The sequence below is a fragment of the Arachis stenosperma genome, chromosome 5 (assembly GCF_014773155.1).
Source record: "Arachis stenosperma cultivar V10309 chromosome 5, arast.V10309.gnm1.PFL2, whole genome shotgun sequence".
Lineage (NCBI taxonomy): Eukaryota > Viridiplantae > Streptophyta > Magnoliopsida > Fabales > Fabaceae > Arachis > Arachis stenosperma.
The window spans coordinates 126,078,030-126,104,879 of record NC_080381.1 but is presented as its reverse complement, the minus strand read 5'-3'; the positions used below and the strand labels follow the sequence as shown (position 1 = coordinate 126,104,879).

The window sequence follows — 26,850 nt, the reverse complement described above, 5'->3', positions numbered from 1 at the left end:
TACTTGCTAGTTGTCTAAATGCCTATATGTTCCTATTTGTATATCTCTTGTTTGAAATAACTGTGTTTGCTATACTCCTGTGTGGTGGGAGGTCTGAAGGAATTGAAAAGGGAAGTATTAGTTAGACTGAAAAATCTTTAGTCAGATGCCCTTTATGGTTTAGCTTGTTTATAAGCTTTAAATTATCTGGAGGAAGTTCTAGGATTGCCTTCGACTTTCCTCTATTATTATGTATTATATATGTGGAAGTTGTTGCCATGCTAGGGACCTCTGGTTCTCACCCATGCGGATTTTGTGATTTTCAGATGCAGGACGTGAGGTTTCTCGCTGAGGCCTGCTGGAGACTTTTGGATTAGCGAAGATCCTTTGTTCTTGGGGACTCTCTGTTTTAGTTTATCTGTTTTGTTTATATACTTTTATCTCCATTAAATAATACAAATTGTGATGACTTCTCTTGGAGGAGATTTTGGAGAATAGGTTTTCTGTATTTTGTGTCCCTTTGGGTTTCCTTTGGGGTTTCCTTATTTTATCATATGTATATATTGCTATACTCGGATCGGTTATCTTCGCAACCGGATTTTGAGTTTTGATATTCATGTTTTTGACACTTCTTTGTATATATATAATCTCGTGTTGGTTTATTCTATGTTCGTTATGTTATCGAACGGAGTGTTGCGCTTTCGAGTTGCGATTTTTGTATACCCCTTTTTCTACAAAGGCTCCTAGTTATAAACCCTTTTTATACTATTATACGTACTAAATTTTTATTTTAGGATCGTAATACCTTGCCACCTCTAAATTATGACTTAAGCATAAGACTCTGTACGGTGGGGTGTTACATTTTTCATCAAGTATTTAATAGATTTATAAATATTTAATAACATGAATTTGGGTGTCTGAACTCTAATCTCATTGTATTTGTTACAATGCAGGAAGGTGATTATGAGATGATATATATTGATAGAGCATTTAAAATGGTCATTGCACCTTTTTTTTCTTTCTATGCTTAGGAGATTATGATGATAATGATGTTAATACTATTTGAAATAAAGAGCTTGTGATGGATTATTTTGGATTTAGATGCTCTCGAAGAATTAAAGTAAGGTATTTTGTATATAAAAAATCAAATTATCTTCTTGTGAATATCAGCAAATGTAGCATCAAAGTTTTTCCTCTTATAAGTATATAAATATTTATTCCACATTTGAACCTAAAATGTTCTCAAGCCATGATAGGCAATTCTGGAAGGAAAAAAAAAGAGACATGTATTTTATAGTTTTTGGGTTTGGGGTGAGATAACTGAAGGATTATGTGCGAATTATGACTTGTGAGTTAATACTTAATATTCATGAAGTTTTTTCTACTCCAATATTATGATAGATTCATTGACATAGAAATTTGCCTCAAAGGGTGATCATCGCCACCATTAACGATTTATGTGTATTTTAAAATCGTGACTCCTCCTGTGATTTATATAATTTTGTAGAAAATTATATTTTCATATCCAAATTGAAAAAGTTGTATTTTCGTAATTTTAGAATCCAAATGTTTTATTTAAGTAATTTGTCCAAAGAATATCAAGGAACATAAGGAGCCTCTTGTGAGATCGAGTAATAATGAACAAGTATAGACAAGGGTGAGTAGTTATCCAAAAATAATCTATATGGGACATTAGTTATACAATTTGGTGTACCGTGACACACATAATTAGATTAAGAGAAATATCTTTCAGGATTTATCTTATTGAAATATTTTTTGATTTGTCATTGTCTTAATGTAATGTATGTTGAGAATAATATGTTCAATAATCTCATTCATATTTTAATACATAATGATAGAACTAGCTAGGGACAACCATAAGACTAGGTTAGACCTAGCAAAATTATGCCATAAGCCAAACTTAAACCTTGTCACTTTAGAAAATGGTCGCTGGGACAAGTCGAAAGGATGCTATGTTTTAAACTTAGAATAAAAGTAAAATATTTGTCGGTGATTGTGAGAGTTGAGGATGCTTGATAGTTATGCTTCTAACTTAAGTAGATGTGCTAAATATTATTCAAGGGAGACTCTATAGGATGAAAAGTCATAATTGTTATGTTTCTATGGAACCACTATTTCTAATTGCATTAGAAGAATTGCCAAATCATAATTAAAAGTCATTGATTGAATTAAGCCAATATTTTCACAGGCTTGTGTTCACGAACTTTTTCAACTGAAAATCTTCTTGCTAGGAGCAAAAAACATCCCATTAATCATGTGAAAGTTAGAGAGAATTTTTTCGCTTAGTTTTTTAAATGTTATGGAGTTTCTAGCAATTCACTACTAGCAATCTAGCATATGAAGAGCTAGGTAATCTTATATGCTAAAAATTATATTGCTAAACATTAATTAACATGATTACAAGCTGTAAAAAACATGTATGTATTTTATTTTAATGGGTTGATATGTATATATATTTTTTATATATTATATAAATTCATTGCCTTTGAGTTTTACAATAAAATATATATAAAATTAGAACTATATATGTTACGTGTATTTTTCAATAGTTGTTTTGTACTATTAAGTGTTTCCGATATTTATTTAACAGAAAAAGAAAATTCAAAAGATGGTGCGCAAAGATTTCTTGTGGATGTTGTTTATGTAGACTTGGAGAATTTTTGAGAAACTGGATTACGAATTTGTCTTCTTATTAGCATGTACCCCTATTAGCTAGACACCAACATGTTTGCAAACAAGTTTGACTAATAAGACGTAAACAAATTAATTACTATATGTATTGAGAATGACTGAATGACAGCTTCAATATTACAAATGAGACTGGTCCAATATATGAATGATTAAAAGGCTAGGTGTGGAAATTAATAACCGGTGTGTACTAAATTATGAGTGTATGAAAATATTAATTAGTATAATTGAAGATGCTATGCACTTAATTTAATCAGGGAAAGTGTAATTGAAATTTCTGTCTTAAATTCGGAGAGTATAATTGAAGATGCGTACATGTTAATTAGTATAGGATTGTTTCAACAAGTAATTAACAATGTTCTGTTAAAAGGATTCTATTAAAATATTATCAACAGAAACTTTTGATAGAATATATAACTTAATTTTTTGTAAATATAATTAAAAAATGAGATATTTTTATTATTAATATTTAGTTACTTCAGGTCAAATACATAAATAATTTGTCAAATTTATAAATCATTTGCTACTTAAAAAAAATTATATTTTTTGTTGTTTTTATCTCTTTTAAAATATTTGAAGAGTATTTTTATTATTAATAATTAGTATTTGTAGAAAGATAAAATCTTAGCCTTTATAATTTAAATATTTATAATTATACACTTATCACATGTTTGGGCTATTTTGAAAACGCAAGAGGGAAAAGAAGAAAATAAGTTTATCAAATTACCAAGAAAAGAACGCCAAAATAACTTGTTCTGTGTCAGAGGTGTATTTTCTATAGTTTGTGTAAATAGTTTTACAGTTTACATGTTTACAATCATTCAAATTTTTCTGTATGCAGACACATTATGACACACTTTAATGTAATTGTATCAAAAATTGGTGTGGACCAAAATTAGCTTGCCCTACAATTTCTGTACAATAGTGCCAAAAATTATTGTTTCCTTAATTCTTAAATTGCAAACGGAATGATTGATCATCTTGTGAAAAACACAAGCCCTTGTCTTAACTAAAACGTACTATTAAAACCGTCATCAAAGATAAAGAGAGAGAAAAAAATACTTTTTTTTTAAATTAAAATTGAGACTCGAACTCTCTATTTTTAAATAAGTATGAAAAAATTATGCAATTTAAATTATAACTTGTTGGCATATTATTTAACAATTTAAATCTCGAAATTTAGATGATTATTATTTAAATTAAATATTTTTTAAATTTTTGACTATTTATTTGAAGGATAAAGTGTCTTATAATAATTTAAAATTTTTTAATTAATATTCAACCACTAAAATAATTATTTTAAATCGTTTTTATAAATAATGACTTGATAATATATATGTTAAGAGTCACTTAAACTAATAACTGAGATTATTTAAAGATGATTAGAGATTGATTAAAATTTTTAAATTGTAAAACATATTTTATTCTTTGAATAAATAGTTAGAAATCGATAACGATATTTACTTTATGAAAAAATATAGATAGACAATGAAAATACTAAACAACGTGAACAATAGATATATTAATATTAGATGTTTATTTCATTAGGTGTGCGAATAATTATTCTAATATTAAAATTTAAGTGAATAATTTAAAAATGTAATATATTTTAATTTAATTAGTAATTATTCAAAAAAGTTTTTGGTTCCTTAACATAACCCTTACTTTATTATTTACTTATTGTCAAACTTTAGATAAATAAATAAATAATAAATTTACATGTAGCAAAATTCAACCCGTCCTGTACGGGGCAAAGAAGTAAGGAAATGAGAGAAAAAATTGTACAAAACTTTGTAGGCAGCACCACGCCGTTGCATCAGTTGCAGTGTTTTGCGTGTATTGTATTGACTGTGCAGATAAAAAAAAAAATGTGTTAAAGTTACTAGTTACTAGTTAGAAAAGGAAAGAAAAGAATTGTTGGAGTGTCACTTTCTACATATACTCTCTACTTAGTTACCACCACTCTCTCTCTCCTCCCATTCAATTATTTATTTTTAATTTTTTGTTTATTTATATTAATTAATATATATTATTATGAACCACCACCACACATCTTTCTTCTCTCTCTTCATTCCCCTTATTATTAGTCCTTATTGGAAGGATGTCTGTTTTGTGAACCTCATCATAAAAAAAAAAGGGCCTTAGCTTAGCCTGTTGTTTCTTTTTATTCCATTAATAATACTTAGCCTTTAAATTTGTTTTCTAATACTTAGATATATGTATTTTGTTGATATCCCCCACTTATAATAATTAATATTCCATTATTATTCTCTATATATGTAGCTTTTGTGTTTGTTCGTTCTTTCTTTCTTTCTCTTATATATATACCCTCCTCAATAATCAATAACAGTAGAGAGAATAATATATAAACACCATCCACTAGCAGCACCAGCACCAGCACCAGCACGAGCAGATCGAAAGAATTGAATTGAATTGTTGTTTATTGTCCCTTAAATAAATTGATATATATAGATATAAAAGTAGTATAGTGAGTGTGGAAAAGAAAGAAAGAAAGAAAGAATGGGTGAGAATGTGATTCCTGATCTATCACTGCAGATAAGCCTGCCAAAGAGTGCTCCACCATCAATATGCAATAATGAAGAAGAAGGAGATTGTGGAGGGTTTGATATATGGAGAAGTAGCACTACTACTAGTGATGGTGCTGAAAAATCACACAGTGATGGTTCCATTTCACTCCCTACTACTCTTCTTCATCATCATAAGAACATGGAGACACAACTCTCTTTAGCAGCACCTACAACCCCAACCCCTTCTGAAGCTGAAAGCCCTTGGAACAAATCATCATCATCATCAGAGCAAGTAGTAATTAGGCCTATCAATGGAATCCCTCTTTACAACAACAACAACAACAACACTCCTTCTTCCCCACTTTCGAGGTTTAATAATGCTATAACTATGGAGAGTCTAAGAACCCTTAATCACCATCACTTATTTGGGGTTATTGGGGGTGCTAACAACAACACTGACTTCACAAACGGGTTTGTGATGAGGTCTAGAATGTTCCCATCATCAACAACAACAACAAGGATGATGATTCATAGCAGCAAGAGGAACATGAGGGCTCCAAGAATGCGCTGGACTACCTCCCTCCATGCCCGATTTGTTCATGCTGTTCAACTCCTTGGCGGCCATGAAAGTATGTTACTCTCAAACCCCTCTTTAATTTCTCCTTCCATCAAACCCTTACTTACCTTCTCGATTCAATAATAGGAGCTACTCCAAAGTCAGTTCTGGAACTCATGGATGTCAAAGATCTAACACTCGCTCATGTCAAGAGTCACTTGCAGGTACATACATCTTTATTAATATTAATTATTCTTTTTTCTTTACTTTTTCTCATACTAACACTTATCAAAAGAAGCTGTCTAGTGAGTAACTCGCTAATTCATTTAACTAATTGTCGAATTTTGTTTTATACATGTAATAATTTATTAATCAGTAAAACTTCAAATCATAACATATTAGTCTTTAACCTATTAATTTGGGAATACCGGAAAAAGGGGCAGAGACTTCTAAGTATGCGGCACAAGAGCCGAGACATGCAGCAAATGAATGAAAGGGATGAACAGTTGAATCTCTTGTTTGAATTAGGGAACAGGACAACTTCTACTTTTTTATCAAAGAGAAAAAAAAGAAACATAAAAAGTAGCCATCATTTCTCAATAATACAACCCAATTATATTACTTACCTGCTATGCACTATGCTTGCTTTCTTGTTACTTGTTAGTTGTTACTACTACTACTATTATTATTATTATTAAAAGATAAAATCAAACAAATCCCAGGAAAATAAATAAACAATCTCATAAACGAACTTATTTATTTACTTTAAATCTTTTTTAAATACTCATTGATATTATTGTTTATTGTTTCATTCCCCCCTATGTGTACTAATCTTTTTTTGTCTTATTTTGGCTTCTGCAGATGTATAGAACTGTTAAGAATACTGACAAGCCAGCAGCTTCCTCAGGTAAAAAAATAAAATAAAATAAAAAATTTTCATAATTTTATTATCATCATAACCTAATAAGCTAATAACACAACAATAATATATAATTAATTGAGTCCTTGATCTCCGGTCCAAATTTGAGTTTCTTCATTGCACTTTATTTAATTCATCTGAAGAAGATTCCCTAGCTCCCTACTTTATGACTCGGACCCTATTCATTCATATTCATTTCAACCATTAAATAAAATAAATAATAATGTTCTGTCTTTAAAAGTTTATGCTAACAATGCAAGTATAGTAGTATTCCTCAATGTTTGTTTCAATGATTTGTGTAGTAATACTAAATATGGTGTTATATATGAACCATCAGATGGAGATGAAGATTTCATGTCCCTAGCATCACCCATTAGTCAAAATAAGAACTTTTTACCAAATCAAAGAGGGCCCCCAAATAATAATAATGCATCTCTAGATCAAGATTTGGGATACAACACCACTACTGCTACTACTTGCAGCAATAAAAATCTATGGGGTAATTCTTCTTCCAGGTAATTAATTAATTAATTGATGTGATTCATTTCTTTCAATATTATTATTGCATTGGTGTCAGTGTCGGTTATTATATCTTACAATATCTGCATGCTACATGGTATTGGATCCACTAGCTATATATGCCCCATATATGTATAATAATGCTATATTATAATAATTGATGCATGCATGGTTGAGTATAATAATTAAGTAGGGGAAAATCAGAACCCCAATTTCACCCTTTTTCTGAAGGGAAAAAAAATTAAAAAAATAAAGTACTAGTTTTTCTCTGACAACTTTTGCTTTTCCTTTCTTTTCTCCACTTCTTCGCTGCTTTATTTCTGATGATAAAAATGGCCATGCATCATTTCGGATGATACTTCTTTTTGGTACACATTTTCAGCTTCTTTAAATGTGGTAGAAAGTGAAGGTTTTCTGAAACTAGCTAGATACATTTTTTTTATTCTTGTTATATAGTTGCAATTAAATATACAACTTTTGACAATCTATGTATATATATATTAGTACTTTCTTCAGATTAACATTCTACTTTTAGATGAATAATGTTCCATTTTCATGTTGATTTCTTTGTTTTTAACCTTTTTTGGCCACTTATAATTGTAAGTCTTAAATGGACTTGCTTGCCTTGAGTTTTGTTCAATAACTAACACTCTTGAAAGTATTCAATTTAAGGGCTTTCAAATCCATTTTTGATGTAATGTCACACTTTTGGTATTCTAGCTTTATCATGGGATTAATGCTCTTGGTACAAATTTCTAACTCAAAGATTTATGTGGGTCAACTAATAGGACAAAATGGGGTACACACCCCTTGGGTTGCAAAATCCAACTATGATTAACAATAACCATAAGAACAACATTTCTACATAGAAAAGGAAGAGCCAGCAAAAACAATTTCTAGTGGAAATTGAAGTTGCAAATAATGCACAGTGCTGCAAAAATTAGATCACCATTATATTATGAAAAAGTTTAGAGACTAACTACAATATAAATTAATTAAGTTAATTTTTTATTTTAAAATTTAAAAAATTAAAATAATAATTTTTTTATATAATAGACCTATTATAGGGTAATATATATGTGACAAAATAATAATGTCCACTAAAACATGCATATGTACCTTGTCAGATTATGTTACAAGCTATCCCAGTTTTGGAAATAATAATTAGACAACCAAACTAATTAACCTTATTAATATATATACTCATTGGTATGTATTATGTATGTTAATTAGATAACTTTTTTATATTTGATTGGTAATTTGCACAAATAGTATATAATAATTTTAGTTTAAAATGTTGATAATTTTTTAAAATAAATTATATCTTTTATTTAAATAGAAAAATCAAGAATAAAAAATAAAGTTAGAAAAGAAAATAACTTGCATCATAGTAATTGTCTAAGAAACGTTGTTCATACTTAATATAAATAATGGCATGCCATTTTGCTTACTGAAGACATAAAACTGTATACATGGGTGACTGTGAAATCATATAATATTTGATAAAACAAGATATGATGAGAATATAATTACTACACTTTTTAGGTAGCTCTTGTAAATCCTAGCCTAGCTACAACTAACATACTAGTAATAATGCTAGTCCATAATAATTGAGTTGGATGGACTCAGATCAGCTTTGACTAAGTGGGGAAATTTCTTCGGTTCTCTAAATTTGTACTGCATAAAACGTTCTTTCAAAGTCAGAAGACAGGTAGTAACCTTGAATGTAGTGTTTTTGTTTGGTACACAATTTATTTATTCAAACAAGACTATCACTTACTACAGATTTAAATTCACTTACCTCAATGGGGAGAGGCCTTTTTTATTATATATAATTCTTTTTTTTTGTTGAAATATAGAAATTACCAAGACCCAACAATACAAATGCAGGATATATATTGTGGAAATATATAGATGTTTTAAAATGTAGCACCATAATTAATTAGACTGTTGGTTTTTTAAAATGTAACTCAATATATAGTATATTTTTTGGCCTTGACAAAAAAAAAAAACAATGGTTGTATTTTTAATTTATAGATAAAAGAATTAAAGGTCCGTAATTCGTTACGTTTTTTTCTTAAGTTAAAAACTTTAACTGACTCTATCTCATGTATTCTTTGTAGTTAAAATGATATTATTATTATCTATTCAATTATTTTGGTTTTGTTTACAAGAGACAGGTGAATAAGAAAAGAAAAAAAAAAAAATATATATATATATATATATATATATATATATATATATATATGTTTATGCTATAGTAATTACAATAGTTATAAAATTCTAAAAAGTGTTATTAAAATTAAAATAATATTTTTTTAATATATCTATATTATAATAGTTAACCATATTTATACATAATTATTATAGTCATCATAAATATAGTCATATTATAATTTAATATATATATATATATAACTTATTTAATATATATGTTAAAATATTTCAAAATTATTTACTTAGATATGTTATAAACAATGACAGATCTAAAAAAAATTTAACAGTAAAGGCAAATTATATTTAATATGACAAGAAAATAATTTTTATAATAATTTAATATAACGATAAATCAAATTTAATAATATAATAAAAATATATAAATTTAATTATTATATACTACTCAAAAGAAATTTTAAATTCTAGTGAAAATACTTGCTCCCATATATGAATTCGTCTGCGCTTATAAGTACTTAGTAAAATAAAATCTACAAGTAAATAAATAAATAAAATATATACAAAAACCTTAATAATGATAAAAATGTTAGCTAGAATTACAAGAAAACAAAGGACATAATTATTTTGTTAACAATGCATTCATTTTAGCCGCATTACAACTCTTCTGATTAAGCCAAAAAAAATTCAAAAGATTATGAAATTTCTTAAAATTTATAGACAACCTAATAAGTTGATTATTTATATGTAATATATATGTATATTGAAAGAAAAGCATGGTATATATGGTAGGTAGAAATGGTAGCTCCTCACAGTTTCTTCTCTTCATGAGACAAGCATATAGCTAAAGCTAAAGTGAGATCATCTTTTGTTTCACTTATATTCCAAAGTTTCTTTATTTTGTTTTTCTTTGAAGTTTATTGTTTTAAACCATTAAGATAGCTTTAATTAATAGGAAAATATAAGAACGAAAAGTAATAGGACAATATAAGAATGAAAATTTTTGAACATCTAATCGGAATTGATCATGATTCATGAGTCTCTTAAATTACATAAGATGTTACTGATTCTACTTTTGGCATAGGTCAAGTGGTTAAGATATAGATAGGTTGGTTTCAAATCATGGTAACAACTCTGATATAGAATAAAAAAAACCAAAAAAAAAGAAGAAAAAGAAAAAAGAGTTTACGTCTCATCGATCTATCTTTGTACTAATTAACCTTGGTCTTGGATCCATCTTACTCTAATAAGTAGTGTTTGAAGTTGTTTTATAGAAAACAAAATCCAGAAATAATGAATATATAACTTTATTTAGTAGTTGAGATAATTATATAAAGATAGTATTTTTTTTAATTTGTTGTAAATACAGAACATTAGACAAAAAACTTCACAATTTTATCTTTGTTCTTGCTGTCTGATCATTGTTTATCTATTGTTATGATAGAGAATTTTGAATTTTCAAATATCATCATGAAATGGAGTTTTATGTACTTACTCTTTTCTTTATACATGAAATTAATAGGCAACTTATTCAATATAATATAAATTGCACATTTAAGCAAATAATAGAATAACGATGTTAAATAGAATATGTGTATACTATAAATTAACTATTATATTAATTATTTAAATAGAATATATTAAAAATAAATTAAATAATATATTTTATAAATATATAGTGATTTTTTTTGTGGACATAATTTTTTTTATATAATCAAATTATTTATATGATTTTTTTTACTCCTCCTTATAAGAAAATGCTATTTTGATAACTCTTTCTAACAACTATTTAAACAACTTTTTAAAATATGCTTCTTTCCTCATGTTTGTTTAAGTAGTTGTCAGAGTTTTTTATGAAGCATTTCCCTTCTTATAAGGAGAGTCAGAATCATGATCAAGCCAATTGAGCATTATGTCTGCCGGATTCTTGGTTTTTCACACCCTACTCTATATATAGTGATTTATTTATATTTTACTCCCTAGGGTGCATTTCCAAATTATAAAAAAAAATTCCTTAATATCCTTATTATGCTTCCCTAATTACATAAAGATTAGGTAGCTAGCTTCGAATATATACACACACATAAGCAAAAGCTTTTCAAGAAAAATTAGTGAAGGAATAATAGGCAAATGAAATGAAACCAGTCATTATTGTGAAATGTGATCAGAAGAGTGATTCTTGATGCTTCAATTTCAGATAATGAAAATTTTAAACTTATTTAAAAGTTAATTGTACATATGTGAAATGATTCATAATATTATTGTAACCCGAAAAAAAATATCGTATAAATTCAGAAAAATTATTACGATATTATATTTTTCAAAAGTTTAAATTCATAAAAAAATATAAATAATTATATCACTAACACTATATTTCTTTAAGTAAGTTTTTTTTTTTGAATTTGTTTAAATTTTTTATATAATTTTTTTTAATTTATTTTATACTAAATTCTTTTTCTTTTACTATAAACTCTAAACTTTTTTGTCATACAAATTCTAATTAATTATCATAAAATTATTTCGATATATCTTTAGCTAGTAATTTGTCCAAAAAAAAATATATAACAAAGATTACATGGTCCATAATAATCACTACTGTTCTGCATGTAGAAGAACAAAAATTTATAATTAAAGATATTGCAAGTGAAAAACAACTAATAACATTAATAAGCAGGTACACATAGTGGAAATTAAAATTTTTATTAAGTTAAATTCAATATATATATATATATATATATATATATATATATATATATATAATAAATATAAATAATATATCACAACTACTCTCTTAATAAATAATAAATATAAATAAAATATTTATCTAATTAATATTGACCAATTGTTAATGTTCTATGTATATAGGTGTGGACAGATAGTTGATCCACTTAGGGGTTGCCAGGATTTTGGCCTGAAACTATGTTCCCTGTAATTTATTACAAAACTAACATATTAATGATATATAAACTTTAATATGAAAACTCAGATGATAGATAAGAGTTGTTAAATGAATTGATAAATTTGACTCAATTATCATTTAACGACTCTTAACTATCAACTTTACATAAAATTCACTAAATTCACTGCACCTGAATTTTTATCGAAATTCAAACCTAAACATTATAGTACTGTAAGTAGTAGTTGGCATTGGGATAGGAACCCTTGATTGTTTATTCAGAATTGTGCACTGGATGGATTGATTTTTGTCTAACATGTATTTTTTATAAATTAAAATAAAACGAAATTAAGAGTTAAGAATCGATAAATGCTTTTCTGTACCAAAAAAAAGTCAAATAAAAAAAGGACTTTTTATTAACGGGATTTAGTTAATTCCTTGCTGTTTGTATTCCTTTATATGACACCCTCCTTATTGGAAAAACCCCATGATTAGTTACCAATCATGTTAAACAAACAAGCTAAGGTACTTAACGTAAAGTATTTGATAAAAAAAGAATGTGATCATGAAGTATAAAAAGGACTAAGGAATACAAGGTAAAGTTTTTTAACGAATATATATGTCCTTACATATTCCAAAAGGTCTTAACCTAGTAACCATTCTTTCTCCCTGAGACATTAAGAATTATATATATATATATATATATATTCCAACGTAGAACTTTTAAGCATTTAATTAAACAAAGGCTAGGGGTTTATTAACAGCTAATTAAATGAAATTAAAAGATAATGAAAAAGTTATATATATGATGAATGAAACAGAAGAGAAAAAAGTACAATTAAGTCTCCACCACAACCTGGAAATTGCATTTTGTGTATCATGTTTTATATATATGTATACTTAATGACTTGATAATTCACCTGTTTTAGCACTTCCTTTCCAGTGTTTAACTTTGAACAACTAGACACTGGCCTCATATAGAGGAAATTACATTGAATATTCTGATGTTATATATTTGGGGATATTATTATTATACGTCATATCTTGTTATTTATGAAGATATATACATTTTTTTATGTTTGTGATAATTAATACTCAAGATTCCTATAATTTAAAAATATAACGTGACATTATATTTTTTTTAAAGGGGTCAATATAATTAAGCCTGACAAATACAAAAAAATTATAAAATATTGACTAATTTGCTGTTCAATTATTTGTATATGACAGTAAGCTCATTTTCTTCCTATGGTTTCAGTTATGATTAATTACTGATCTAATTGATATATATGAATAGCAAAATTAAATGATTTATTTAACTACTTCATTCATTTACATGTTTTTGTCCCTTTAAATCATGAATGGCAGTAGAGAAGCATGGATACAAGCCAACGAGCTTAGTCCAGAAACCCTATCATCTCAACACGTTATTGGGAAGCTCTCCGAGGTGGGTTGTGACCTAATTTGTTGAAAAAATTAATGGAAATTAAACCATGTTCTAGATTTGATTATGATATTGATAATTGCATATTAATTTAAATTTGTGCAGGGAAGCAACCATATACAATCAAGAAGCTTCAAGGATCAAAATAATTTAGATTGTCAGAATAATCCAAGCTTGGAATTCACCTTAGGGAGATGATCAAATTCACAATGCAACAGAACGAAGAACATGTCTAGTTAATTTTAGTTTGGTATACATCATGATTCATGGATTGCTTCTAAAGAATATATACAGATTAATGCATATATATATAAAATTAGGTACTATATATATATAACTAATTAATATAAAAATAGTTAGTATGCTTTTCTCAAGGCGAATATGTCAGTTTCCACAAATCTAAAGCAACTATATGTATATTCTTTTTGAGCTAAAAAGCTTATTTAGGTGGTGATAGTCATTACATATAAATCTTATAGACTTAAAAAGTAAAAGCTAATGAATTGAAGAAAAGAAAGGAAGAAGAATCAGATGTATTATAAGGCTTTTTTTAATGTCTTTTTTCTTTCCCTCTCCTTTTTCCTAGGTTCCTAAGGATATTTTTGTCCATATATTACTTTATTTTGTGGCTCATGTTGTGATTAGTGTGTGAAAGCTTTGATAGTAGTTGTTATCTGTCTATCACTAATATGCATCAAAAGTTAATTAAAAAGCAGTGATGGGTGTGAAAGATTTGGAGAATATATTATTAAGATTTCATTCATATGAAAAAAATCCAACTTTTTTGTAAAATTATTCATGCAAAAAGCTTTGATTGATGTTGTGATTGTGGGTTGCATTATTATGCCCCACTTATTGGAACTAACCCTACTTTTGGTTGATATGATGCCTAATCCGATGACTTGAATGTAATAATGATATTCTTGATGGGCCAAAAAGAAAATAAATAAATAAATCATCACTTTGTAACAGCTGTAACCTTAAGTGAAGCATATTCAACTGCTATTTATGCATGGAAACCATACATTAGAAAAAGGTTTCTGTTATAGACTTACAGGGATAGATTGTAATGAGAATATAGAAGATTGGAAATGGAGACTCTACAATCCATTCTCATTTCTTATATAATAATAGAAAGATGAAAAAGTGGTCAATTTTACGGCTAACATTCAACGTAAATTTAGCAAAAGTTTATTTTTAGAAATAAAAACACCCGAAATTCAATTAAAAAAATATTCAAAATTTAAATTTAGCAAAAGTTTATTTTTATTGAATTTATTTAGTAATTTAGTCTTCATCTCCATTTTAAAATTCCTCACATATAGATCTTTAAAATCTCTATTCCCATCCCATATAATTATTTTTGTCTCATTTCCATCCATATCTTCAGGTATTTCTACAGATACTTATGCTTAATTACATATCTGTATTATTATTCCTAAACATAAATATGGTCTAATTAATTAGCACATCCATTTATTTCATCCACCCAAATGAAAAAAAAAAAAAAAAAGAGGGCCTTTCTGAAGATTATTACATTATCCTTACGTTGTTTAATGATGATAGTTGATGATACAAAGGCCTAATAATTGCCGATAAAACTGATGAATGAATTAAGACAATGATGATGATAGTTAGTTGTCCATGAAAGAAATGGGCATTTAAGAGAAAGTATTGGGCCAGTTATAAGATAAGCTAATTCGGTTAATTTTTTTAATCTTATTTTTAAAATTTGAAAAATAAAAAGATTATTTTTGTGTATGTTCTATATTCGAGTCGTACAATTTTAAGTTACAAACTATTTTTATACGTACTCCTGAGCTCTCTTTTCGCTATTCTTCCTCTCGTCCATAATACTTTTGGCGTATGTCTCTTCTCGCGCCGTCGAACCGCGGTTGTATTTTTGTTACGTCACCCTCGTCACGCAAATCGGCTCTCACTCCGCGTAACCCAGCCAACCACTGTAGTTCTCTCCTTGTATCGTGTAGTCCGGCCGAACGTTGCAGCTCTCTTTGTCGCAGGGACAGTTTCAAATATATATATTTTGTGGGGGTAAATGTTCTCACTACAATTTAAAATTTTCTTAAATAGGACATAATAATAATAATATTTATTTGTTTTCGTTAAATTATTAAATTTGACTCTACAATAATTTATTATTCACTTTTTGATACTTAACAGTCAATTTAAAAATTTTATATAAGATATTCGTCATAATGATCAATTTTCAAATTTAAATAAGATTGTTGTTCTTTCTTACAAATTAACTCAAAAGAGTACTATTTATCTTCTTTTAAAATTAGCTTTAGTTTTTTCATAACAATTATATTAATTAAAAGGACTTTTTTTAACTATGAATATCAATAAGAGTTAGCTTCTAATTATTAGGAAGTGAATTTTTAAATAATTATTTAATGATATATATAGAAAGAAAAATTTAGATCGTATACTATTAGAAAAAAGATTATTTAATTTTTTTAAGATATAAAACCTAAAGAAATAAAATTCTAAATAGTATTTTACAATAACAAAATATAATTGATGGTAATCTCAAACTTTATTATCGACCAGAATCTCACTTTCTTTGGATCGCAAGTCAGTCTATCTCGATTGAAATACCTGTGAATGGTATTTTTCGTAGAAATAGTATCCTTGCTCATTTCGACGATCCTCAATATAAGGGAAGGGGGGAGCCGCCGCCCCCTACGCTTTTTAGGTACTTCGGGGTAAGTGGAGTGACTTATCTTTTTCACTCTTCAAGGATCAAGGGGCGCGTCGGAACGGTCGGTGGCTGCTTAGTCTCATCCGAGAGTCTAATCTCTTTGTACTTCTTTTTTATTTTCAAATAAAAAAGTGCCTACTACTACACCACACTACACTCGGCTCTACACATTTTATCTGGCAGTGGTTCTTCGGATCGATCACGGATTCTCGGCCTGCGCTCCAGCAGCTTGAGTACTTAGTTAACGTCCAACAACACAAATACGAATCATATTACTTATTTATTTCATTTTTGAAGAAAAAGGCATATAAACTTAGTCTTGCAAGAAAATACTTAGTAGATTGAGAAGCAATAAAGTTAGAAAGAGCTTAGGTGCCTAAGAGGAAATCAGGGTGGCTAAGAGAATGAGGAGTTGAATCTTAGCCCATTTTTTTTCAAGTTATGCTTGTTGTTTGGTAGAATGCCTTGAGGAGATATTTTTGCTTTTTGTCTCGTATCCAGCCAAGAGACTTTTTTCTTTTTGTCTCGTAACCAGGCAAGAGATATTTTTCAATTTTGTCTCCTATGCAGCAGAAACAGAAATGGAGTAGAAGAGAGAGAAAATCGCACCAAGATGTATCCTGGTTCAGCTGCTAAGTGCAATGCAGCCTACATCCAGTCTCCATCACAACAATGATGGAATTTCACTATAATCATCTTTGATTACAGACACCAATTCTCCCTAGGAACTACCCTTCCTATCCGAGACAAGTCCAGTATCTAACCCCAATCCTGAACTCGACTTGGTCACCTACCAAGCTTTCAACTGCTAAGTGCTAACCCAACTTGCAAGGGAATTCCCACAAAATCATGAAATACAACACAGATGTACAAAGGACCTCTAGGACATTTATGGCTTTTTCTTTTAATTTTGTATACTCTGCCTTTTTTCGCTCTATGGCTTTTTCATACAAACTTCACCGTCTGCCTTTTTCCATGAGACTCAAGACAGAAAAACTAAACAGAAAAATACAACATGAAACACATTGAAGGAGAATAACTTCTATTAGCTTGGGTAGCTATGAGAACTCTGTGCTTTACACTTTCTCTCCTTGCCTCAAACCCTAACTGTTCTCCCTTATTTATAGAAGGGGAAGCCTCCACGGTTAAAACTGTTGAACCGAGCTAATCTTCTTCTTCTTCACACCAAAACCGGTTCGGCCAGAGAGAGAGAGAGAGGATAGAAAATCGAATGTAAAATCAAGCATGCAATTACCTCTGTGTCATCCCTTCTCACCAAGATACATTAATCTGGGCCTTCCATCTTGACTTGCTCCCCAAGAAGGATTCCTAGCCCTTGATGATGACAGCTCCATCTGCTCTAACTTCTGCCTCTTCCTCCACGTAGCTACACTAGCTACCTCCTGTGGTGGTTGATCAAAAGTAGAGATGAGCCATGCTTCTAAGAGATCTTCTTTCTCTGACCAAAATGGATCTCTTTCATTTTCGGGTATGGAGAGCTTGAGACTTCCTCATCACTTCTTACCATAAGTGGCAAAGATCTCAGCCACACCGTACTGTAGATCTCCTTTTTCCTAAAGCCATCATCACAACGGCTTCATGCTTGTGCCTAGCTCCATCTTCCTTCTTCTGATAGTTTGTTTTTGCTTTCATCTTTCCTGATGGATGTGACCGAAATTGAAGAGAGTGAAGAGATAGTACGTAGAAGGAGAAGCATTCAATGGAATTGAATAAGAGGATTAAAATAAATTAGTTCCTACTTCCCTTTTGCTGAGTAGTGTGTAACATTAATGATGCCAATCAAATCAATTCCTCTTTCTCTTTCATGTTTCCAATGCTATTAATGCAAGTTGAATAAATTTGAAATTTATCAAAGAGTGAAAGTAGGTAACCGAACTAAACAAGCAAAGCTTCTTCCCTTTTTCTTTTCAATTCGGACCAAATCTTGTTGGTCTAGAAGCAAATATTAATTTGGGCTTGTTCAACAAAAATTGGCCCATTTCACATAATAAAAATTTCAGCCATAAATACTTAGTCATTTTTGCACAAAGCTAAAAATTCACTTCATGTTAGGCTTGTTATTTTTGGCCCAAAATAAAATCTGCACAACAAAATTATTAATTAGCAAATGTAATTTGAAGATCAAATTAATAATTTTATAATTAATTATTTTAATAATATTTGATCATCATCAAATTAATTTGGAGTTTTCCAAACTCATCAATCTCCTTCTTGATGACAAACATTATTAAAAGTTGAAATGAAAAGGTTTTAGAGTTTATAATACTCCCTTTGAAGATTTGGACTCCTCCCCCTTTTCAATTGTTACATAGCCCCCCCTTAATATATGCCATTTTGTTAAGGAAAGCATTACCTGTAACATTTAAAATCAAGTTGATAGCCATCATGTATTCAACATATGGAATATTAAATCATGTTGAACAGCTTGATTTATGAGCAGAAGTGAAGTGATAAGCAACACTGATTTGTTATCATATAAATAATTTTCTGCTCAATACAAACATAAAATTTGCCTGAGTACAGAGTACACTTCAACCAAATTCATCAGATAATTCCAAAAATTTTGCTGCCAAATCATTTGATCAAATAGACAAAATTCATTCAACATATCAGAGCACAAAATTATCAGATTTCAGCAATCACTCAACATAGAAAAAATTATCAAACAAACAGAGTTATCCAGCATTCATTCAACATATCAGAGCTCAAAGAAAATTATCAAAACATAACCAAGTTCCAGTAATGATAATGCAACAAACATATTAGAGCATAAAATTTGACCATTGGAACATAGAACTTATGCACAGGGGGTAATTATTAATCAAAGTGATTTCAGCTCCTGTTTTTCAATTGTCCCTATTTTTCAATTTTTCAACAATTTCTTCCCCTTTTGTCATCAATGGGAAAACTTGCAAAACAGACAAAAGTATACCATAATACATAATATTTGTTTAAACTAAACATAAGGTCTAGAGTATCCAATGTTAGCAGTTATATAGTACTAAAAAAACATGAAACTAAAATAGAGTTTATAGGTTCTAGCAGTTAAACTAAATTAAGCATAAGAAAGATTAATGTCAGAGCCAATGAATTGGTTATCTTCATCTACATCACCCAAATCTTTTTCAAAGTTATCAATCAAGAGATTAATTCACTCATGGCACTTTTTTCAAGCCTTCTCATTCTCATACACTTGTTTTCGGGCTTCCTTGTATGAGCGTACCATCATGTTTGACATATTTGAAAATTCAGTGAGAACGTCCTTGATGGAATCAGCAACCTTTGTTGGCTCATTGGGACAACTCTCAAGGTCACTGTCTGATGGTTCAGAGGGCATGGAGCGTTTGTCTTTGGTACTTTTTATGGATCCAGTGACTCCTCCTCCTTTGATGATGGAAACCTTATTTTCTACATCCTCATTGGTTAAATCAACATGAAAATATTCAAAGATGCATGTAAGAAAGATTTTATAGGGCATATTAGCCTTTTTGTTACTGCGAACACATTCCCACATGTGTCGCACCATCAAATAGGCAAATGAAATAGGAGAGAGGAAGTAAGAATTGCAAAAAGAACTAAAGTATCGCAAGCAGTTACTCTTTGGAAGGAACCACTCTGAGGTATCAAAATGTGATTGATGATTCTGTGAAGTAGTGCTCTTACAGGTCCAAGAGCTTTATGCGTCAACACTGTCCCATCCAGAGCAAAGAAGTTTTCACAGGTTCGATTTAGAGCAATCTGATATGTGATCCCAACTTGTGAATCCCACTTTTCAGTCATGTAGGCAGTTGCGCCTTCATCAACATATCCTAATGCAGCGCTGATTATTTCTCTGTTGAGAGATAAGTGAATCCTCTTGACATATGAATGTATAGCGCTATCAAGGTACCTCATGTTCGCATAGAATTTGCAAACCAGTGATGGATATACAGGCTTTTGGATGTTGAATAAAGGAGTCCACTTCAGATTTTTGAACAAAATGACAAAGTTGATCCCTTTTGTGGCCAGAGACTCCAGGTTCCCTATGTGAGAAACACATAAGTGACGCTTAACTAGAACTTGATCATGAAACTCATATGAAGCACAAGAGTTGAATATGCCCGGATCAAAATGAGAATGCCTCTTGTTGAACTTGTTTTTGAAATCAAGAGATTCCAAGTTTGGCGGTTCCCGCGTGTTGCGCAGAGAGTAGCCTTTTGGGCGTTGAGAGTTGCGGCCAGAGGAGTGAGGAATTGATTTTCTTGGAGGTGAATGAGGTAAAGAAGATTAAGACTCCTCTTCTTCTTCAATCACAGGTTCCTTGTCTTTTCCAGATTTCTTACGAGATGATGACCTTGGCTGAATAACTTTTTTCTCATGGTTTCGGTTTGCTTGGAAGAGAATGAAAGAGATGAAGAAGAGGTAAAGTGAATGTGAATGTGAGTATGTGTTTGAGGAGTAGGAGAAAAGGGAGCATTTTTGGAGAGTGGAGTTCAGTTACTTCTTTTGGGAGTCACTTTCTTTTTCATGTTATGAAAATGGACAATGGAGGAGAAAGGTGAAGGAGTGGCCGAAGAGATTGGAGAGAGGCGGGAGGTTATAGGAGCATTTAATGCTGAGTGGAGAGATGGAGAGAGAGGGTTAAGAGAGTAATGGACCATTAAGTGGCGCGGTTATCAATAAAGAAGGTTTTTTCAAAATTAAAAATGAGAAGTTAGCTCCTAGAATCAAGAGAAAAGGTGGAAGAAAATATTATGATTTGATAAGAATTCCTTCTTATAAGATATGATATGACAACTTTTCAAAAAGTACTATTTTTAAAACAAAGAGAGATTCAAAATGGCCAGAATCATGGATAAGGTCAAAGAGAATTTAGTGGGATTTAAGATGACTTTAAAAATAATTTTATAATAATTTTAGGTGTTTGTTATTATTGGGATTTAATTTTTTTATATTTTAATTTTTTTATTAAATTTTAAATATTTTTTATGATAATTTGAATTTATATTTATTTTAAAAAAAATATAAAAATAATGAGTTAATGATAATTGGCTACGCTCTTTATTAGTTTCTTAACTGGGTTGGGGCATTTAATTCAGTTGTACATAGTATCACTAATTACTATCAAGAATTAGAATAATTTTTTATAGTAATATTAGGTAAACAAAAGAAAAAAAGTTTAGAATTTACTTTATTTAATATTTATTAATTATTATAATAATTATTAAATATTAAATAAAATAAATTTTAGCTATTTTTTATTAATTTATTTTGTTAGTCAAAAATAAGATTTTTGAATGTTTAATTAAATTTTTAATTTTTTAAACTTCTTTTATATTTGTTTAAGGTTCGTTAGCAAGTTTTTAAACTTTAAAGTGGAGATGAGTCTATTAAATAAGTTAATGAATTATTTGAAAGAATTTCGTAAAGTATTATTTGAATTAATAAGGCGTTGGTAATGTGGAATAAGAAGTAAATAATAAAGATAATGATAATAGTAATAAGATGTGGCTGAGTTGAGAGGTGTGTTTGATGATAATGGAATTGGCTACGAGGCAAAGGAGGGTTGAAGAATGAGTTTAATTATGAATTTTGAATGAATGTGACCGAGTTTAATAATGAATTTGAGAATGAAAGAGACATAATTAATGGTAGATGTGATTGATGAGTTGGATGTGGGGAAGGCGCGATAGGGTGCTAATCCCTCAATTTATTCCCCCGCATTCATTGTGATTATGATGAGTTGCATGTAAGAAGGCGGTACAGTGCTAATTACTCGATCTATTCTCCCACATTCTTTGTGATTATTGGATTTTGTGGGATGTGAGGAAGGTGGTAGGGCACTAAGGTTCCATTTGATTGATGTATACGATAAGACATAAACATAAAGACACAAACATTAAAGAGATAGATATAAAATATTTGTGTCTATGTATTGTGTTTGGCAAAATAATAAACAAGACACACAAATATTTAGAAAAGACTGAATTACTCTTTACTCAACTACAAATTTTACCACCACTGTACACCCATCACCCCAAATACTGCATATCATTACCATTAAATTTTTATTTCTTCTAATATTTTTTATTTCTTTCAATATCATCTCAATTATCATTCAAATATTAAATATATAATTTTTTAAAAAAAATAGAAAACCAATGTCCATAATTTATCAAAGATGAATCAAAATTTAAATAAATAAAAAATAAATATATAATTTTTTTAAAAAAAATAGAAAGACAAATTTGGTTGTAAAAACTAAAAGAGAAACAGAAAAAAGAAAAGTTTGAAGAGATAAGAGGATAAATTTTAAAAATTTAAAAATTGAATAAGGGTAAAAGAGTAAAAAATTAGTGTCTCACAAGTTGTGTCTCAGTGTCTCACTAAATTAGAGGTATACAAATTTAATGTCTCCATGTCCATCCGTGTCCCTCCTTTTCCTTCAAAAATATGTGTCTCACCAAACTAAACAACAGACATGTTTCATCGTGTCCATGTCTCATTTATATATGGATATCAACCAAACGATACCTAATCTCCCGATATTTTTTCACACATTCTTTCTCTCTCTGTCTACAAGGTGGTAGGACACTAATCCCTCGACGGCCTCACTAGAAAAAGATGGTAGGGCACTAATCCCCCGATTTATTTTTTTTGTGTCTGCCTCCAAGAGAAGGTGGTAGGGTATTAATCCCCCAATTTTATGCCTCTTGGAGATGCGCAGTCGAGAGATGGCATCCAGGTTAGCTACCAGGATGTGTCAGGTTCTGGCAGTATAACCGACACGTAAGCTCACGACCAGTAGGACAGGCATACATCATGTGTATTTGTATGTTTTGCTTGAGTGTGCATTGTTTTAGTTTGCTTAACTGCTTTATCTTGGCTTATCTGCTACTTGTTCTACTTGCTGTAACTGCTATCTATATCTGTACTTTTTTTAACTATTTTTTTTTGTCTTTGTAATTGATAGATCCCTTGTTTGGTGGAGGTGTAACGAGGGTAGTTCCACCGGTGTTTCGGAGGGTTGGAGGAAGCAAAAGTGAAGTGTTGATTTAGGATTAGATTCAGAACTTGAGAATCTTAGACATTTACCAAATTTTTGGTTTAGTTATTCCTTTAAGTTCAATTCTGAGTGTCGGAGTTCTAAAAATGCCTTTAACTTTTTCAGGACCTTATATATTATCTATGCGGCACCTGCACCATGTTGAGTACCTCTGGTTCTGATTCCAAATATATATTGTTGTTTTTAGATGTAGGGCACGAAGTACCGCACTGAGCATTCTGTAGACTCTTGGAAACGAAGAAATATCTTGGGACTCAGAATTTTGTATTTTTGTTTATATTTATATATGTAATAGATTCTCCCCTTGTATCTCGTATGTTTGTCCCTCTTAGAGGTTGACTTGAAAAAACAGATAATTTATTTTATGTTTGGGATACTTTTGTGTGTGTGGTCTTTGCTTCGCCAAGCCTAGAGCTTGTTATTTGTATTTTTGGGAACTCTAATCTTATATATACATTATCCTTTTCTATTTGACCTTACCTACCTTTCTACGTTTATCCGATCATGAGTGATGCACTTTCCTGTTTGTATTTTTGTTTAACTTTTTTTCAATGCTCCTCGATATAATATCCTTGTTATATTTATATGTATTTTATTGTTAAAGTTTGTAACGCCTCGCCACTTTTGATTTACGTCTTAGACGTAAAGTTCTGTGTGATAGGGTGTTACATTCATACTTTAGCATTTAGCTCTACTTTCTTCTTGTCCTCGTCGCTCCATTCATTATCCTCTTTTGAAATATTTTCTTCGCATTGACTTTAGTAGGTATGTCTGGTCCTTGAGAATGATCTTTTAGATGTTGTAATTGATGTATTGCACGAAGATGATCATCCTTTCTTTTTACTAGACATAGTTAGTATCATTGAAATATGATGGCTTATTGTTAGATTATCCTTTCGTTAGAATGTATACAACAACGTTATTTGCCATGTATTTTTAACTCCAAGCTGTTAAGCTTGCTCCTTGAACCTAAGCTCTAATGCTAATTCAAAGTTCCCAAGTGAATTGAGAAGGGAGTTAATAAAAAAACCACTTTTGGTGCTTAATAAAGTTGATTATGCAGTATATAGAATTCAAGACATTACTTCATTTTTATTGCGTCACACAGTAGCAGATAGAATAGAATTGGAAATTACAGAAATGAGTGATATTGAAGAATAATACCACAATATATTTTAATTTGGCTACAAAATATAATATGATCTATGTCTAGTCTCTATTATAACAATGATAAAATTTTTACTATAATCAAAATTGATTACAGATACCAATTTCAAAAGACTCATATTCTTATAACACACTCAAGTTAGTAACTTTTAAGTGCTAACCCAATAAAAAAAATAACCTTTGTGTGATTATTTTTCTTTGTATTTTCTATTTCTCAATATAAACTTAATTCTAGACAATAGAAATAGTAAAATCACACTCAAAAAAAAAAAAAAAAAACAAAGGTTCTATGTATATTATCAGATTTAGCTCCAATAGGTTACCCTCTTCTTTGGATAAATCATCATATATACAACTTGATATCTCTTTTTTAATGTTTGAATGGTTTTCTTTTTTATCTAATTAGCCGTTGTACCATTCATTGTTTTAGTCGTTTGCATTGAAAAGAGAATTCTTCCTTCTTTAGTTTGATAGTAATGTGCAGCAACTTTCTAAATATATATGATCTGATTCTTGGAGTGTATCGCTTAATTACTTGTTTTTTTTGCTTAATATCATGAATTGTTAATTGTAACTAGTGTATGTTCTCGTATCTTGTACGGGATAATACATAAAATTATATTAAAAATTTTATTAAAAAATTAAATAATATATATAATAATTATTATTATAAATATTTTATAAAGTTATAATTAAAATTAAATTTTTAAAATTTTTAATATTAAAATATTAAAAATAATTAGTATTTATTTTAATTAATTTGAGTTTGTTAAATGATCATCTCACTCGTTCGCTTAAACAACTATTAGGAGTTAGAATCTCGCATTGTGTATATAGCAATCCATTGGCTAGCGATAAACCCTTAATAAATAGAGTATCAATACGTGGTTAGACTTGGCAGGAGTTTTCGAATACGCAGGTACTCGACTCGTCCATACCCGGATGAAAAGGGTAATAACTTGACCCGAGTCGGGGCAGATTTTGCTCAAGACAGGGTATGGACGGATTTAGAGTGTACCCGCCCCAAATATATACATATAAACACTTTTTAGGAATTATAATTTGCCTCACATCACACATGATTCATAGCTTCGGTCTATACTTTATAGCCATGCAAGATAAACTCAATTATCATCACCTAAAATCTTCTTCTTCTCGACTTCTTCACAGAAAAACTGCATAGCTCCTGTCATGTTGTTGCTGAGTCCATCGCTGCTTACCTATTCACAACTCCCATCTTCCTTCACAGTCAGAGACGGACCCACGTTTAATGCCCCCACAAAATTTTTTTAAAAAAAGTAATACTTATATACATATATACCACTTATTATATTATATTTGTCTCAAAATAAAATATAAATAGTTCTTTTATATTTTATGTTAAAAAATATTTTGTTAAACTTAACACATAATAATAATTATATTGTTAAATTTGATTTAGTATGAAAATAAATAAATACTCAAAAATTAGTGATAATTAATTATATTATATTAGTTAATTATTAATAATTAAATTAAAACTTAGTTTTCTAATTAAATACAACTTAAATTATTAGTGATTTTTTAAAAATTGTTTAAGATAAAAAAATATTATCTATGTATTAATATATTGTATTATTTGGTTAAAAAATTTATTTATACTATAAAAATATAATAAGTAGATTTGACAAATAAGTAAAATAATTATTAAAAATATATATAAAAAAAATATTATCATGTTAAAAATAAAAAAGGTCCTTATAAATATTTTTTTTGTTATTTTAAATATTATACTATGTGTATGAAATTATATTTTTATTATTTTAAATATTATAATAATGATTGTGTGTATATTTCTAGTTCTTATCAATATGTATTAGATAGTTCTAATTTTAAATTTTGAATATATCTAAACTAATTTAGATTGATCAAGTGATCAACTTAGTCGTCCGCTTAAATAAGTATTGAGGGTTCGAATTCTGTCTCGTATGTATAGCAACTCATTGCCGGCCAATTGTAGATTCTTAAATGGAATTCAAATTCATGACGGATTAGTCCTTAACTTGTTGAATATCGTGGGAAGCAAAAAAATATTTATACCTAAATTTTATTATATTTTTGTTCCCATTACTAAATTTTTCTGGGTCCGTCACTGTTCACAGCTTATATCATCATTGCTGCTCATCCCATTACC

The 26,850-nt window shown here is 29.3% G+C and overlaps 1 protein-coding gene across 2 annotated transcripts; it reads left to right on the top strand.

Annotated features, from left to right (window-relative positions):
* Positions 1-4,917: 4,917 nt before the first annotated feature.
* LOC130982278 (transcription repressor KAN1-like) lies at positions 4,918-14,261 on the top strand. 2 transcript variants are annotated; one of them, XM_057906224.1, is made up of 6 exons: positions 4,918-5,845; positions 5,920-5,996; positions 6,634-6,679; positions 7,029-7,190; positions 13,647-13,725; positions 13,828-14,261. In XM_057906224.1, exons 1-6 carry the CDS (start codon positions 5,209-5,211, stop codon positions 13,874-13,876), a joined length of 1,050 nt encoding a protein of 349 aa, XP_057762207.1. In that variant the 5' UTR covers positions 4,918-5,208; the 3' UTR covers positions 13,877-14,261. The 2 variants fall into 2 exon arrangements, with proteins under 2 accessions (XP_057762207.1, XP_057762206.1); XM_057906223.1 differs by having other exon boundaries at positions 7,029-7,206.
* Positions 14,262-26,850: the final 12,589 nt, after the last annotated feature.